The sequence below is a fragment of the Fusarium graminearum genome, chromosome 3 (genome assembly GCF_000240135.3).
Source record: "Fusarium graminearum PH-1 chromosome 3, whole genome shotgun sequence".
Lineage (NCBI taxonomy): Eukaryota > Fungi > Ascomycota > Sordariomycetes > Hypocreales > Nectriaceae > Fusarium > Fusarium graminearum.
The window spans coordinates 1,752,555-1,769,064 of NC_026476.1; the positions used below are offsets into that span (position 1 = coordinate 1,752,555).

Consider the following 16,510-nt stretch of genomic DNA (forward strand, 5'->3'; position numbering starts at 1 on the left):
AATAAAACTCGATATCCTTTCTTCTCCTTTCCTCTGGTTGCGCTTCGGGTTAGTCTGTCGCGAATATCGAAAGTGTTTATCGCCAATTCGTTGTTGCCGTGGAAACATTGAGATGGTCATCACGTGATAACTCATGAGTACTTCATGGGTGCCCAACAGTTGGTTCTAGAAGATGTGTCAGGGCTGTTTCATTTAGATGAAGCTTAAATGCGCATCTCGGCGAGGTGGCTTAATTTGGGAAATGGGATGTCTTTTCTTGGTCGTTTCTTTTTGTTCGTCGAATTCTAAAACTACGAACTTTTCGCGTCGCATACCTAAAAGAACAACCCCTGGATATTGAGGCTTACATGAAGCAATGCCCTGAGCCACGACAACTCTCAACCTTGAATTTTTCAAGTCTGTTTATTCGTCTGGCGACATGAATGTACACATTCGGTGAACATGAGAGTATGTCGTTGAGGCATTGGCACCTCGGTCAACTCTCAGCCCAGCACCATATTGTATGCATTACTAAAGATGGATAGTCAAAATGGACCTCGGTCACATTATTGGCGAGGATCGGTTGGTAATGCTCGACTGTCTGTCCTGCACTGCTTCGTCTCACTTGCAGCCGTCAAACTCGTATTGTGCGTTTTCTAGCCTGTCAATTAATCACTCACTCACTTTGCGTGGCTGAAGCACATACATGATGCACGCAGAAGCAAGCACGAAGAAGCAAGTTGCCGCGATATCTATTTGCTGCAACGTGTGGTGTTCAGTCACAAGCACCGTCTCAAGTTACTTTGCTTTGCCTTCGGTAAGTAACTTGTCGGCTATCGTTGGGCCCTGAAAGAAAACCTTTTGTCAACGGCATAGTCTAGTTTCTCAAAGACTCTTCGTCCCACGTTCCCTACAAGATTCACAGCTGCTACTGCTACGCATGTATCTCTCTCATCCACGTGGCGGAACACCAGCACATCACATCCGAACCAGCACGGACCGTTTCATTGCTTTTTTATCTTTTCATCAAAGGTACCCCTGAAACGACCAACAACTCGTCCTCTTTCCGGTATTGTGCGCCGTGACCGTTCAGCCTGTGCCTGTGCCTGTGCCTGTGGCCCTGTGGCCTTGCTCCCTGTGCCTGTGCCTGGCAAGGGGGGGAAACAGATCTGAAGTTCCGACCAAAAGCAAAGAATGGACTAAAATCGGAGCACTATTGAAACATTAAGATCGATTGGTTGTAGGACTCAACCTCCAGAAGCGATGTACCCCAATGAAACGCAGCCTCAGGGGACGCCGAAACGTTGGCTGCGCTGCCAATGTCATTGACCAGACTGTGACAAAGAAGTGAAGAAGACTAATAACTAATTAATAGACGTTGGCTTTTACCGAAAGGCAACATGATTCAAGACATCGTTTTGACCCTTTGAACAGACCATTGACCCATTGAATAGACCTTGGCTCGGGAATTGGTCAGAAACCTATTGAATCAAGTAGGCAACGGGAAGCGACATGCCGTGCAGCTTGCGGTGGAACACAAACATGTCTTTGGTACCTGATTATTGAAAAAATAAGCAGAAAAAGAAGTCCTTGTCCCTTCTCCTGCATGGCTTGACATGCATGGTCCCTTACGGGAAGCCTTTCCTTGGACAGGGAACCCCCGAGTTACAGTGTCTGCTAAAATCATGGAGGGATGGGCCGCCACTTTGTTTCCGCGACGGGCGTCGGGAGCGCTAAGAGTCACCTTTTTTTTCCTTTGATGAACAAGGCTAATCTATGATCATGTCCTTGCAGCATGAATTTGTGAGAGTATGCTGGCATTCGTCGATATTGCATCGTCAGATGGGTCTTGCTGAGATGGATGTCATAGACTGGAACGAAATTATGGTTCCAAGGATCTCCCTGTGATCTCATATCTGAAGTGTGTGAAGATGTCACACGATTCAGGAACTGCAGGCATGGGTGAAGTCAAAATCAACCCGTCTGGTCCCTGATTCGCAAACGATCAAGGCCCGAGCTCCCCGCTTCCAACGGTCGCGCGGTTGGAGTGCAGAATTCAGGATGGGATGCTACTAATGTTAGAGCAAGGTATTATGTATCTATCTGTAGGTAGGCATGTTCCGTAATACAGCGAGTGACTGGTACTGAACAAAATCCTAACAAGACCATGACACGATGATGTATGACAAGTCGATTGTGAGACGTTTGGAGCCTACTACCATCGTCCGCCAACGTCTAAGCCGAGATTTCTGAGACGGATTGACTGACTTTGTTGACCATTGAGGAAGCCTGAATTTGTTCCTGAAGATTTGAACCGGAACTCTGTGCCATGATGACGCTTGACTGTCCACGTTAAGGTTGGATCGACGTTGGAGAGTGGACGAAAACTTGATTCGGAAATAACCCTGTCCATGCCGCCATGCCATGTTCCTGGTGGAAAGACCTATGATTTCCTGACGACTCAGTTCAATGTTTGGTGATGAGCTTACATTAGTAGATACAGCATATAGTATTGCAGTTTCCTTTAATAACAGTGACTGACCACCATACGTATCTGTTGGTTGTTGATGTGCGTGCCTGACATTCACTAATAAACTTGTCTAAATCTCGGTGATATACGCGAGATGTGATGATGGATGGTCAGGTTCCCGGGAGCCAAGACAAAGATGAAAGTGGCTGGAAACAAGAAGTCAACCATGTGCCTCAACAGTCATCATTTTCTAAGCATTCGGGTAGCGGATACGAAGGCCCAGACAGGCTCTCAAGAACCCAAATGTCGGGATTCAAGAAAGCAAAGTGTAAAGATAACTGGAATACGAAGAAACACGCAGGAACGGCGCAAGCTGCGTGGGTCTTTGTCTTGTCTTGTCCTGATGCGATGTACAGTAGTACACGGGTACAGGTACAGGTACCTGAAAGATGGACAAGGGTACGGGATACCTGGATGTATGTAGGTATCGTTTGTCAATCCAAGTCCTAGCCAGCCAGCTTCAATTGCAACGTGCTATGCGCGGGTGTTCAATTGGCAGCTGCTGTGCGTACAGTACAGCATTTGTGAAAGCAACATTGCTTTTCTCGAATGGGGGGCAGTCAGCGAGTCCAAGGGACAGAAGAGGGAGACGAGAAACTGTACCGGGTGGTTTTGTGAGACAACCTAAGCCCAACAGCTAAGCAGCTAGTCTGTTGAATGCTGGAAAGCAACAGCAAGGGGTGGGGAGGGGGCTTTTTTGGCGTGACAAGCCCGATCGCATGGCGGCGAACGAGATCTTCGGACAGGGCGAGACGATGCCCTTTGAGCTTGAGTCTACAGAGTAGTAGTATTAATAGTTGGTAGTTGTTGGTTGCTAACGGATAGTGCAAGCCAGTGCAGCGCTTGTAGTCCAGTCAATAAACCTCACGAGACCAATATTTTGTGATTAGGGATATTTCCCCAAGATTTAGGGATCAAAAAGTTACTGACATGTGCCAGTCAATCAATGTCTTTCCACTACGAGACGGAAAAGGCGTTTACCTCGATCCTGTCAAATCAGAGGCTCCCACAAAGTCTAAAAAGTTGAATTGATCAATTGTGGCTTGCAATCGTGGCGAACGGTTGTAGAAGATCGTACACGGATTAGGAGTCCAGCACCGAAGCAAGTTTGTTCCCGTGAGCATACTGTTTTCTCGAGTTGGAGGAACGGCAATGCCATCAACTCGTGCATTTCAATGTTTCCTTCACACCCCATTGTCCGTTGTGATATTAAATTGGCCAATCTAAACATTGGACGTTACTGTGCCATTGGCTAAGATGGGAAAGAGGTTCAAGTAAGATGAGACGTGACGTTGAGTAATGAGCTCCCCTCCAAGCTCTAGTTATTAGTCAAGTCAATATGTATGCATGCTACCATGCGAGGAGAGCTGAGCCTGAGCCTGAGGGCGACGATCCTCGATGGCTCCCTGCGGATGGAAGATCCGAGGGGCCCATCTTTTCTCTCGAGCTTTATTAATTACTAATTAATGATGCCAAGCAAGGAATCATTCATCGTCTCTAGAGGTCGAGACGATGCTTATCAGACGAATGTTATTTCGAGCTCGTGACACAAAGCACAAAGGCATTGCCCGCACTTGTATTCTCTATGTGCTGTTTGTTTCATGCGATTCCTTCAAAGACGGCCAAAATAGCATCCGCTACTCCCTACAGAGTTAATGTAGCGGCTACTGGACTGTTAGCTGGGCTGCCAAGACTGCCCAGCCTCTGCTCAGGACGCAAATACCGACCAGGGGCTGAACTGGACTGACCAGAACAATGAACAAGGGTTACCTCCCTGACCTGTGCTCTAGAAGCATAACCGCATAGACTACAACGCATGGCATGGCATGGATTCATCTCGAATATTGATCTAGAGATGGAAATACGAGTACAACTGTCAATGGCTAGTTTATCTAGGTAGGTATCAAATGTGCGTGCCATGAATCGTGGTGTCTTGAGAGTCTCTCCCCGCCTTTTACATCATCTCCATGCCAATTGGTACTTCGCTCTGGTGATGGCTTTTGGTTTGCTTCCACATGAAAAACAAACAACACCTCCAATTAATAGAAAATGCAGCCTTGACCAATAACGGGTAATTCCTCGTTTGTCCTTGTGCCCCTCATTGCATATAAACGGGCAGTTTTGACGAGTCAAGTCGATGAACACCTCCTCCTGCACAATATTTGACTTTGAGATGCGATTCATTCATCCATCCGGCCCCTCCATCAGGCCAGGTAAAAGTAGATCACGAGAGCTTTGGTACAGTAGCGAGCGGTCCATTGCGTACATGTACATATCAATTGTTGTGCATTGTAGCTCTCGCTTGTCCTATCCGTGCTCCATTGCTCCATTACGAGTTCCACCGAATATTGCGGTGTTGGCCTGTCGCCTGTCTGTCTGTATGTCTGTCCGTCACTCTCATTACGAGACTGCCCGCCCGGAAGCACCTAGCCTAGATACGCAGAGGTAGCCAACGCCAACGCCAACGCCGTCAACTCAGCGGGCCCTTGTCAGATCTTTCCAGTATGCTGGGCGCCACCTCATCAGTCGGTAGTCTAATAAACGTCCATGAGACAGATTTATTGAAAGTCCAGTCGCCGCCAGCAAGTATGTATGTACAAGTACAGGTACAGGTACTGGACGTTGCCGGTCGGGCACTGACACCCATCGACTGCCCTTGTATCGCTACATATGTATGTACCTCGTAAGTTCGCGCTGCAAGTTCCACTTCCTCCAAGAGAGACCCGTTGAAATGGCTCCAGAGTGACGGGACCCTTTCCATTGCCACATTGACAAGGGGGTACCTGGGGGGCTTTTGATCCTCTGGAGGGTCTGAGGTCTGAGGTCTGAGGGTTAGAGGGCCTAGGGGAAAGAAAAAAGGAGTACGTACCGCACTATAGCGCTCTAGCTTGCGAAGGGACCACGAAGAAAAACGAGATTCAATCAGTGGCTGTGGGCCTCTCCCGCCCTTCCTGTGTCTCTGCTCTCGCCGAAACCTGACGTCGACTTCTTCTTTTCCACTCAAACTGCAGCATTTCCCGACCATTCATTGGCTCTGATCCATTCCCTTCCCTTCCTTGCCGACCCCCGGTGCCCTGGAAAATTGTCCCGCCCCCGGGAATCCGCACGCACGCACGCCCAGTCCCAGTCCCAAACCCAGTCCAAATCCCAGTCAAAGCAAAGCCAAAGACTAGCCAGCCAGCACCTGCTGTTCCTTACACAATTACCTTAATTACCTAGCATCTGCTCTGCTTCTGCTTCTGAGCTTTGCTGCTTCCTCGAGCACTTGATCACATTCACACCACACACGTTTCGCCACGCAGTCAAACACACTCGACAACCACGACCCACGACAACTTGCATTCTTCTACATACACAATCACCACTTATTTCGACTGCCACTGCAGCAGCTGTACTTGTCTCATCATCGACAAGATCCCCTCGCCCACCATCCCGTATAGGTAGTTTTTTGCGGCCTTCAAGCCCACCAGCGCAGCGAGCCGTTCGATACGACCCTGCAGCTCACTTTCACTTCTCCTGATGACCAGCTTGGTTCGACCGTTTTGACGACTCCACGATGCCCTCGTATATCCGATATAATTTAGACGATCTCGACTGTACACCGGTGACGATAGTGGCCAACCACAACTAGCTTTCAGTTTCTCAGTTTTTGGTAACGATATTGGAACTATGGCCCTTTGGCCATTCCGACGCCGGAGTAGCCGCAAGCGCTCCCGCAGCGGCGCTGCCCTCTCAGATGTTGAGGGTACGCCGCTGCCTCACAACGAAGGGACTAAAGCTGGGCTGAAGAAGCGACGTACCGAGCCTCCTAAACCCCAACAAGTTACCCGAAAATACAGCTTCTCTCCGGGGCGCCAGGATGATATTCGCAACGAACGAGTCCGACGAGGCTCACCAGCCCCCGAACGAACCGGCCGAACAATGACTACTGGTAACCTGGAAGAGCACACTGGACTATGGGACCGCACACCCACACTGCGTCCTACCCGTCAAGCAACAAGAAAACAAAGAAGTAAGAGGAGGAAGGAAGAACGTAACAGGGAGGCCGAAATCAAGGCAATGAGTAACTTTGTGCCCGTCCGGCCTGCTACTGAGCAATGGAATTCTGGCAGGCCCATGAAGAGGGATTCCAAACGGTCAAAAACCAGCAGGTTTGGCAAACAGCGAGCTGGGCGTGACTCCGACATCTCCCTCCCCGTCCCTGGCTCAATTCACTCCAGTTTCTCTTCCGATTCGGAATTGGGTTCATACAGAGTGTCTGCTCTCGCTGCTCTTGCCCCGCGGCCGACACTTCGCTATACACCAAATGCGCGATGGACGGCACCTCATCTGCCAACACCCCACAGACAAGGATCATTACGAAAGAAGCTCCTGGAACAAGAGTCGATTCCTGAAGAGAACCCGAGATCGCACAGGCGTATCGATTCTTTTGCTGACGACCTCGACGCTCGCGATCTCAGGGAACTCATGGAACTGGACAACCGACGACGAGAGTTCAAGAAGCAGAAGGAGAGACAAAGGATGGAACGACGGATTGCACGGCGAGCAGAAAAACAACAAGAGGACGACATTCAGGCTAGGGAGGCAGGCACACCTCCGCCACAGAATCTCGAACGAGGTGTATTGGGCCGTGAGCTGGTTGGCCTAGGAATCGAGCCCGCCTCTGCTGTCGTAGTGGATACCAAACCTGAAGACCCAGAGCCTATGGATATAACTGATGACGAGAAAGACCCCGAGTCTTCTACGAGGGCGGAGGAAGCCCTCCACCACACAGATACGGTCACTTCTGAGCAACCAGCAACTATGGAGGAAGTTGTCACAAAAGATACAGCCTCCGTACGGCCACCGTCAGAAGAAGTAGGAAGTGTTTCGCCTGGGAACAGATTTTCCGACCTTTTGCGATCAGCCAAATCCCGGTCGAGGTCTACTATTCGATCTGATCGAGATCGGATGGTGTCTCCTCCTCCAGAGACAATCGACGAGGAGGATGTTCATGTTCCAAGACGACCCTCCTACCACTCTGATAGTAGTAAAAACGGGTTGGCCTCTATCAAGGCATTCCTACGGATTGGCAGTAAGCGACAACGACGTGAAGGACCATCGTCTTTTGCCAACACTTCCCGAGAAGAAATGCAGGCGGCGGCAGCCCAGTTGAGAGCACAGGCTCAGGCCTACGCCCTCGCTAAGCTCGAGGGTGACGACTCAACCAACTCTTCGGGCGCCAACTACCTATCCCGAAAGCCCAGCACCGGTGCTCCAAAGAGGACTCGATCTCGCTTCCGGGAGGACTTGCCTGAGATGCCTCTATCACCACCAGCTTCACGCGTACAATCCCCCGAAGCCGAGCCCCCAATGCCTGTTCTCACTGAACAAAAGATTCGCGAAATGGAACAGCTGCGTTCCATCGGTGTGCGATACGACACACCAACATCGGGCCACCGATCTATCGAGACCAATCGCCTTACTCCGTCAACAATGGAACGGGTTCATGTTTCGCCATCTCCTGAGGCTGGCATGTCTATGTCACTTGCGTCTATTGATTCTGAGGGCTCATGGCTTTCAGGAAACGTTAACAGCCGACGTGCTGCGATACGTGACAGCATTCGACGTGCTAATGAGCGCGAGCAAAACGAGAGCAACATTGATTCCCCAACCAACAGTACGGACGAAGACCTCGGGATCGTCGAGGATGATTATATGACTAGACTCACCCCTCGAAGATCCTCCAACCCCGATATGATGGCAAACCATTCTGGTGAAGGACGCCCTAGCAGTGACGAAGAAGAGATTGCGGACGATGGGGAGATGAAGTGGGGAGCAGTTGGCTCCCAACCCAAGGTGGTGCACAGGTGGACCATGAAGAGCCATGAGGGTCTTCTCGAAATCGAATCCGAGGATGAAGAGAGCCCGACGTCCCCTGTTTCCCCATCGCAAGAGCTTGCCAATGTCCAGGACGCTAGAAGCGTTAATCTGGGCAGAGGTCACGTACGCAACTTCAGCGCTGGGAGCGCCAAACTACTTGATATCACTCCCCGAGCATCTGTTGATGCCAAAGGGAGCTCAGAAAGGCGAGGCAGCCACGTCCTACCAGCTATTTGAAAGCTGAAATAAGTTTTGACCGTTCCAGAAGAAGAGTCCCCCGCAACATTCATCACCGTCGATCAGACACATCCACACTCCTTTCATTTCCTTACTCTCTCAACTGACCTCAGTCACTCCTTGTCTATTTCCTTATCACAATTGTCAACAAAAACCAAGAAACCCCTTTAAAACATCAGAAAACACAAAAAAGCTATGCGGACTCTTCTTTTGACAACCAAAAAAACTCTTAAAACTGCTTACTATGACTGGCTTGGGCATGCGACTCGCTCTTGATGTATTACACGACCTTGATGACCACGGCGCATTCCAAGTTCCTTACTAGGATTTCTTTTCTCGACTACATATACCGCAACTTTTGATACCCCACGTCGACCGCCAGTTTGAGAGTACTGGAAGACTCGACGCGTTTGATTTACCACTTATTAGTGAGGGAGCTAGTATCCCTTATCCGGACCCCTTTCGTGCACAAGAGGCACTGTCATTCATTAGGAAGCCGGTACTGTTTTCCTTGTCTGTGCGATGGGGAGACCATTTTGCTTTCTATTAGCCTGGGTTTATGGGAGGCGGGGAAAAGGGGTTTGATTTGAGCAACTAGGATTTGCTTTTGCATTCATGTGCCCAGACACACAGCCTGGCAACCTGGGATCGAGCTTGGCGCGAGAGTGGTTGATTGCATGAAATAATAGATATCTTGCGATGGCGCAACAAACATCAATAGATAGCGGGTTGGGCAAAGCCGATGATCGGCTTGTAGCTGTCTACTTCGAAGGAGGAGGATATAGATGCTTGTAAGCTGATAGGTTAATTGACCAAATCGAACAACATCTTGAGATTAAAAGTTCTTTCACCGTAGTCAAGTGATTTAATAAGATTATGCACTATCCACTTTGTGATGCGCACGATGAAAGACGCCCGGCCGTTGATGAGGACCGTGTGATCACCATGGTCCTAAGAGCTAGCTTGACCGCTATAGTTGCAGTAATTACCATGGCATGTGGTTCCTTTCTTGCAAATACTTGAGGCAGCCTTGAATTAAGATCTACGGCTGGTTGACTAGTTGCAATGGCATGCTATGAAATGCTCGTTGTTAATACAAGTTGATCTGCGACTGAAGTATGCACGCTGATTATACGTATAGACTATCAACTTTCAAAGTCTCTCCCCATATGACGACAGAATCGGCAACGGCCTTGAAAATCGGGGTATCGTTAGTTATGGATGTTCTGAAAACGAAAAGTGTCAACTCAAATCGAGTGGCAGACTGAGCAAAGCAACTAAAGGAGGAGTTTACTTGGAATCTTGTATGAGTCAGTGGACGAAACAACTCTTTGATGAGACTCGTCAAAGCTATTGCTAACCTTAAGAGAATGACCATGATAGTATACTGCCCTGATACCAATGAGTTCTTCTGTAAACCTTTCCAAGCAATGCTCCATCTGTTCAAGTAGTTCACAAGAGTCATGACACAATCAATGAAAACTACAGGATACATAGCCAACTTCAGTATCTGATATCTGAGTGGTCTATCCCTCAAGACAAACACTTCTTTTTCAATGGTTATATCTTCGGTTGGAGGTGACATAAGCAATAGAGCCAGAATATTTCGGGATTTCAGGGGCAAGCATCAGAATACAGTCTTCCTGCTTTTTAGGGCAGGGCTTCATGATACCGTCCACTGCGTAATTCCGCGTGTCTGAATGCGAATTTGAAGTTAGGTAACTGTTGTCTGCTATAGACGCCAGTTGCATCAGGTGCACGCATGACTCGCATTACTTGTGGTCTTGTAACCTTGCAGTGTCCAAAAACTTGTTTTATATCACTACCCACTTGATGGAAACGACGTACATACCTCCCCAGTTTCTACCAGATCATTTCTCACGCCGTGTACTATAAGTATTGACATATAGGAGTAAAATGTTGGATAGGCCTGCTATCATATTACTATAATAAGTATCTATGTATATATGTCATTCTCTTTATCTGTATAATAGAGAATAAGAAGACGAGGGAATCATTCTATAGGATTGCAAAAGGAAAGTAAAAACGCTTTGGTATCATAGTCGCAACCCCTTCTGGTTAACAAAAAAACCAATCATCAATCCATCAGTCTAGTCGTCGTAAGTTTCCAAATTCCTCTCCGTCTAAGTTTAGTAGCTGCCCTTACGAGGCTTCCACTCTCGCTTTCTCTCACGTCGCATGAGGCAGAGATGTACAAACCAGTAGATGGCAGCAGCGATCATGAGAGCAGCAGCAGCCCAGGTCAGGCCAAGGAACTTCTTGCCGATAGAAGCGGAGATTCCAACATCGTCACCAACGTCATTGAGCTTGTTAACACCCTTCTTGCCAGCTACTGTAACGAGGATGCTGGAGATAAGGAGGACGAGAGCTGCCAAGCCGGCGATGACAAGGTTGACAGCGTTGACACCGCGGCGAGAGAAGAGGAAGAAGGCAGCCAGTGAGGTGAGCATGGCGAGGCCAGAGAGGCCTACTGCGATGACGTACAAGATGAATGTGGCGAACAGGGCTGTGTTGAGGAGGTCAAGGGAGTCCTGGATGTCATCGGGCCAGTTGATGTCTGCAAGGCTCAGATCAAAGGGTCCGACTGAGAGTTGCTTGTCGAGCATTTCGGTAAGGTTGAATCGTTCTAAGAGGGTTAGATACTGTCGCAGCTTCTATTGGGTTTGTATGGTACTTACTCTCTGGTGCAGAGTTGGTACAGTTGGTTACGTTGAAACCAGCACCAGGGCTCGTGGCATTGGGCTTATATTGTCCATCGCATGTAGCCATAACGTGGATCGAGTACCACTCAGAGATACCAATGGTGTCGGCCAACTCGTCGGCAATATCCCCGGTGACATCGTTGATCTTTCCTTTGATATCGTCCTTGACTTCGTTCCACTTGCCCTTGACTGCGCCAAAGAAGCCATCGTCGTCTTTGTTGTCGTTGGTAGAAGCACTGCTGTCGGTGTCAAGGACATTATGGCCAATCATGGAAGTGTTGAGCTGGGTTGGTCAGTATAAGAGTATGAGTGTCTTGAGGTTGACTAAGACTTACTCGAGCGACAGAGTAATCCTCCATGAATCCTTCCTTGTGACCAGCAAAGAGACACAGCATAGATAGAATGAAGGCCACCATGGATAACACCATGGGGAAAAGAACGAAGAATCTCGATAACATGGTTGCGGTTTGTGAAGTGTGGTCTACAGAAGGGTAGTGTTTTGAGTGGTAGAGAGGGAGGGTCGAGAAGTGAGATTTCTCCCCAAGTACAGAGTAGGTAGGTAGGTAGGTCAAGTTAAGTAGTTAAGTAAATAGATAGGTGAATGTTTAAACATCTGGTAAAAGGCTGACGTTGGCGGTGATGGAGGCTGGGGATATATAGGTAGGTAGCTTAAGTTTTAAAGCACTGCGGTGAACCCCGGACACCAATGATGCAACACGAGAAGAGCGAAAAATCAGTGCACGGCCCATATCTAACAGCCATGATTCGCGTAGAGACGTCTGTTAAAGACGTTTACCAAGGACCAGAGAATCAGACGCCAAGTCGGTGTTCTGGGGATCTCTTGTATGAGCGCATCGCCTTGCAAATCATGGCCTTAAACAAAGACCACTTCCGAAACAAGCCAATCAGAGAGCAAGCGCTTGCGTCACTGACCCTTGATACAGGGGTACGCTTTGTTTCTTTTCTTGGCTGGGAAAACCGGTTCCGCAGGGATTCAACGTCAGCCACTCAACATATCAACAGTGAACGCGTGTGAAACATGTAGAAAAGCGGTTAGCTACAGTACTGTACAGTACAGTAGCAGGTTAGTTAGGTTGCTTAATCATCGATGTTTCTATGTTTGTACTGTTGATGAAAGAGGCCTCTCCTTTCTCGTATTTGATGCATTGTTAAAGGTGGATTCTTTGATGGGGACGATTCTATTCAGAGATGGACCCTGAATATCCTGGTTTAGAGTTAGCCACGCGCCTTCCTTCCCTTTCCTTTCTTTACGGGTACACGCAGCTGAGGCTTGCATATGGCTTGCACTTTCCTCGGTTTGGGTTTACAGCGGAGGGTGGTTCCTTCCTGCCTCACTTATTCAACCCCATCCATTCCTGACGGGAAAGAACCAATCATTCTTCCTTTCGTGTCAGCATCGGCTCGACAATCTTGACCTGCTGGCTGCTGCTACCATCCATCGTCAAGATTCCTTGCCCTAGCTTACCTTGTTGATATCCTCTAACGATCTCTGCTCAACAACCAAGAGCGGGTCATCTGCTCATACATCCGGTTGGCTTCCGTAGCTCAGTTGGTTAGAGCGTCGTACTAATACTTCATTCCGAGTGTTCGGTAATGCGAAGGTCTCAGGTTCAAGCCCTGGCGGGAGCAATCCCAACGCCTCCTGGATGTTTCTTTTTGTTCTTTTGTCGACTTTTTGATGCAGTATTGATTGCTTCTTTGATGTCTGATTGAGTGAGTGATGATGGCATGGATGGCTAGCGTAGTGATGATCCCATCTTTATCTGTTCGTTGAATGCAACAATACAACTTCGTTGCCATTCTGAATTCCATGGTCCACGTTATGTTGAAACGGCTATCACACAAGTACAACATGGTCCGTATAGCACTTTCTCCGTCTGACATGACGAACATCTCGTTACTTTGCACGCAGTCTCAAACTTTGTGCTCCGGTGTACAGACTTAAACCGAGTCTGATGGTACAAAGTCCGAGACCACTGTGATCACAGCTTCTCGGGCTGCCCTAGATCGACCGATCTGGAAGAACCAACCAAGACAATGAATATTAGAAATCACCGGGAGATATCCGTACTTCCAGAGACCCATAGTTCAGTTGGGACATGTCTCAACAGTCAACATTCGATGATACTAGAAACAGCACATGAATACGATCGAGAGGTAGTTGGAGTACCCTGCCCCCCCCCCCCCCCCCAAAAAAAAAGTGTTGTGAACTGTCTATGGTCCACGTTGGCATCGACCCACGTGTGACGAATACAGAGATAGAAAAATGTCGCACAGCTGAAAAAAAACGAGTTGGAGGTTTGGTTGCACATAACTCTCATTCAGCTGGAGATAGTGGTAGTGCTTGACTCGTATTTCGATCTCTTCTGTCCGCTAAAAGAAACGTCTTGACGCCTCATCATGCATGTAATTGGCTTTTAAATTTCAAAGTGCTTCTGATGTTCCTTCTCAAATAGACAAGTCATTAACTGTCTTCGAACCTAAGAATCGTATGTGATGTTCCTGATCCTTACAATACCTAGTATATAACTGCCATCTCATGAGCCGCATGTCAAGTTCTCCCCTCTTGTTAGTCTCATTCGCCAAGACGCGGAGCTCATCCCCAGAGGTCTTTTTTCCTGGGGTAGCAGGCATTGATTGATTCATTGATTGGTGTTGCTATTTTCAGGCTCGGCTGCTGTATCTGGGGTTGCTGTGCAGATGAGTTTCCATTCCATGGGCATCAACTTGACTCAGTTTTATTCGTACAATTCCCTCACACATAATAAACTTCTTTTCTTACAGTAGAAAAAAAACGGCCAACGATTCAACGGCTCTTTCGGCAAAACTCGTAGACTTGGCTGGATTGACTTTTTGTAGCGCAGATCGGATATCCACGAAGGCGAACCTAACTGTATACTTTTCACTTACATGACACCTCATTATTATCACACTGTCTTTAACCATACATCCTAAGCCCTTTGACACAGTGCAATGAAAGTGACACTGCCCAGATCAGGTTCAACCGCCCAGGAAAAGATCTCTTGCTAGTTTTTGTTCTCTCTCTTTCTTTTATCCCGCAGGTGGCGTGTTAGACTTTTCCTTAAATCTATGACTTCTTCCAAACTAGTTCCACGTGGATGGAAACTGCCTCAACGACCGAGATCTAGTGCTTGTGTGACTTTTGATGAACATGTATCGCCACTATTTTATGGGACATAAACCGTTGGGAAGCTGAGTATCTCTCAAGTACCTACTCCTGAGAAAAGTCTTGCATCGATCGGGGCTTTGCGCGAGTGCGTGCGTGTACCTGCATGTGTAAGCAGTATGCGTATTCGTTGTCCCGTCGCCTCCATTCATCTGCTGGATCAGGTTCTTAATAATAAGACATTGTTTCTCTAGTTATTGTTGTTTTTCAATTCCTTACCTTCTTCTTCCTGTGTGCTCTTCTTATTTGTTCTCTGTTCCCACCAGGACTTACATTCGTTAAAAGTCCGAGATCTCTCATCAAGGCATATTGCATTGTATCTGTTTACATCTTAATATTACAATCCGCATCCATCATTTATAATGCCTTCCATCAATAGCATTCTTACCATGGCTGCTGTCGCCGGCTCTGCCAGCGCTGCGTTCCAGGGCTTCAATTATGGCTCTACCTTTACAGATGGTAGCGCCAAGGCTCAGTCCGACTTCGAGAACGAGTTCAACACTGCTGCTGGCCTCCAGGGTACTGACGGTGCTTTCACCAGCGCTCGTCTCTACACCATGATCCAGAGTGGCACGCCCAACCAACCCATCTCTGCCATTCCTGCCGCTATCAAGACCAAGACTAGCCTCCTCTTTGGTCTCTGGGCCTCTGGCAATGGCTTCGCCAACGAGATTGCCGCCCTGAAGAACACTGTCGACCAGTACTGTGACCAGCTCGATGGCCTCGTCGCTGGTATCTCTGTCGGAAACGAAGATCTCTACCGTATCTCGCCCACTGGTCTCAAGAACGACGAGAACCCCGGCGCCGACCCTGCCGTCCTCGTAGACTATATCAAGCAGACCCGCAGCGCTATCAAGGGAACTTGCCTCGAGTCTGTGCCTGTCGGTCACGTTGACACATGGACCGCTTATGCCAATGCATCCAATAACGCTGTCATCGAGGCTTGTGACTGGCTCGGCATGGATGCCTACCCTTACTTCGAGGACACCAAGAACAACCCCATCTCCGAGGGTGCAAACCTGTTCAAGGCCGCCTGGAACGAGGTTAAGGCTGCTGCCAATGGCAAGGCGATCTGGGTCACTGAGACTGGATGGCCCGTTAGTGGAAAGACTGTTGGCAAAGGTGTTCCATCGCTCGAGAACGCCCGGACATTCTATGAGGATGTCGGTTGCCCCATGTTCGGAGACATCAACGTCTGGTGGTACACTCTTCAAGATTCTTCCCCTCAGACCCCCAACCCCAGCTTTGGAGTCATCGGCTCTGAACTTACCAAGAAGCCCCTTTACGATCTCAGCTGCAGTTCCGCCAGCAAGAAGGGTACCTTGGTCAGCCGCAGTGATGACAAGTCTGGCAACGTCGAGCACCGCTTTGTGAGCCCTTCCTTTGCAGTCAACAGCCCGAACGGAACTATTCCTGTTGTGCCTGCTGCGAGTGGAACTTCCACCACTTTGGTGGCCACTCCTTCTTCCAGTTCTAGCACTGGTGGTGGTGCCGGGTCTGCGACTACTCCTGTGCCTGGTAGCGGTGCTCAGCAGCTCAACTCCATGGGTGCTGCTGCTGTTGCCGTTATCCTTGCCGCTGCTTTGCTATGATAGCACGGTGGCTTTGGAATGATTTGTGGTTTTGGATAAAATATTATGAAGTTAGTAATGAGCATATGGGTTAGGACGTACATAGAACATATTTGAATATATGAACATGAGCACATATTGCTTTATCGATTTATCACACTGAGAGTGTTTATGGCTGTGATGGTATTTTATTGGCAAATCGATGAGTTCCCAACCATTAAGTGAGAAACAGATGGTTGACCTTGAATTGGTCTAGAAAGGGAGATGCTCAAGGGCGATAGATAGCAGTCGCGTGACCTATTCTATAAAGGGTCTCGGAATAGAGTCGCCGAATGACAGGTAGACAGGTTCAATTTAACAGGGAGTCAATAGCTCTGGAGCTCCCCTGCATCAAGTGGAG

At 48.5% G+C, this 16,510-nt stretch overlaps 5 protein-coding genes and 1 non-coding gene across 6 annotated transcripts; 5 read left to right on the forward strand and 1 right to left on the reverse strand.

Annotated features, from left to right (window-relative positions):
- Positions 1-529: 529 nt before the first annotated feature.
- On the forward strand, positions 530-1,064 carry FGSG_12707 (uncharacterized protein; the record flags this gene model as incomplete). The annotated part of the gene is made up of 3 exons (XM_011325498.1): positions 530-626; positions 759-796; positions 861-1,064. The coding sequence occupies 3 exons, from the start codon at positions 530-532 to the stop codon at positions 1,062-1,064; spliced, it is 339 nt and encodes a 112-aa protein (XP_011323800.1).
- A 1,547-nt stretch (positions 1,065-2,611) lies between these two features.
- FGSG_05289 (uncharacterized protein) lies at positions 2,612-3,294 on the forward strand (the record flags this gene model as incomplete). Its single annotated transcript, XM_011325499.1, has 3 exons — positions 2,612-2,881; positions 2,934-3,123; positions 3,155-3,294. 3 exons carry the CDS (start codon positions 2,612-2,614, stop codon positions 3,292-3,294), a joined length of 600 nt encoding a protein of 199 aa, XP_011323801.1.
- Positions 3,295-6,178: 2,884 nt separating this feature from the next.
- On the forward strand, positions 6,179-8,608 carry FGSG_05290 (uncharacterized protein; the record flags this gene model as incomplete). Its single annotated transcript, XM_011325500.1, has 1 exon — positions 6,179-8,608. One exon carries the CDS (start codon positions 6,179-6,181, stop codon positions 8,606-8,608), a length of 2,430 nt encoding a protein of 809 aa, XP_011323802.1.
- Positions 8,609-10,758: 2,150 nt separating this feature from the next.
- On the reverse strand, positions 10,759-11,934 carry FGSG_05291 (uncharacterized protein; the record flags this gene model as incomplete). Its single annotated transcript, XM_011325501.1, has 3 exons — positions 11,667-11,934; positions 11,308-11,614; positions 10,759-11,255 (listed from the first exon to the last, which is right to left on the reverse strand). The coding sequence occupies exons 1-3, from the start codon at positions 11,787-11,789 to the stop codon at positions 10,759-10,761; spliced, it is 927 nt and encodes a 308-aa protein (XP_011323803.1). The 5' UTR covers positions 11,790-11,934.
- A 952-nt stretch (positions 11,935-12,886) lies between these two features.
- On the forward strand, positions 12,887-12,981 carry FGSG_20636. The gene has a single exon. It is a non-coding gene; the product is annotated as a tRNA-Ile (tRNA).
- Positions 12,982-14,901: 1,920 nt separating this feature from the next.
- FGSG_05292 (uncharacterized protein) lies at positions 14,902-16,131 on the forward strand (the record flags this gene model as incomplete). Its single annotated transcript, XM_011325502.1, has 1 exon — positions 14,902-16,131. The coding sequence occupies one exon, from the start codon at positions 14,902-14,904 to the stop codon at positions 16,129-16,131; it is 1,230 nt and encodes a 409-aa protein (XP_011323804.1).
- Between the last annotated feature and the right edge of the window lie 379 nt (positions 16,132-16,510).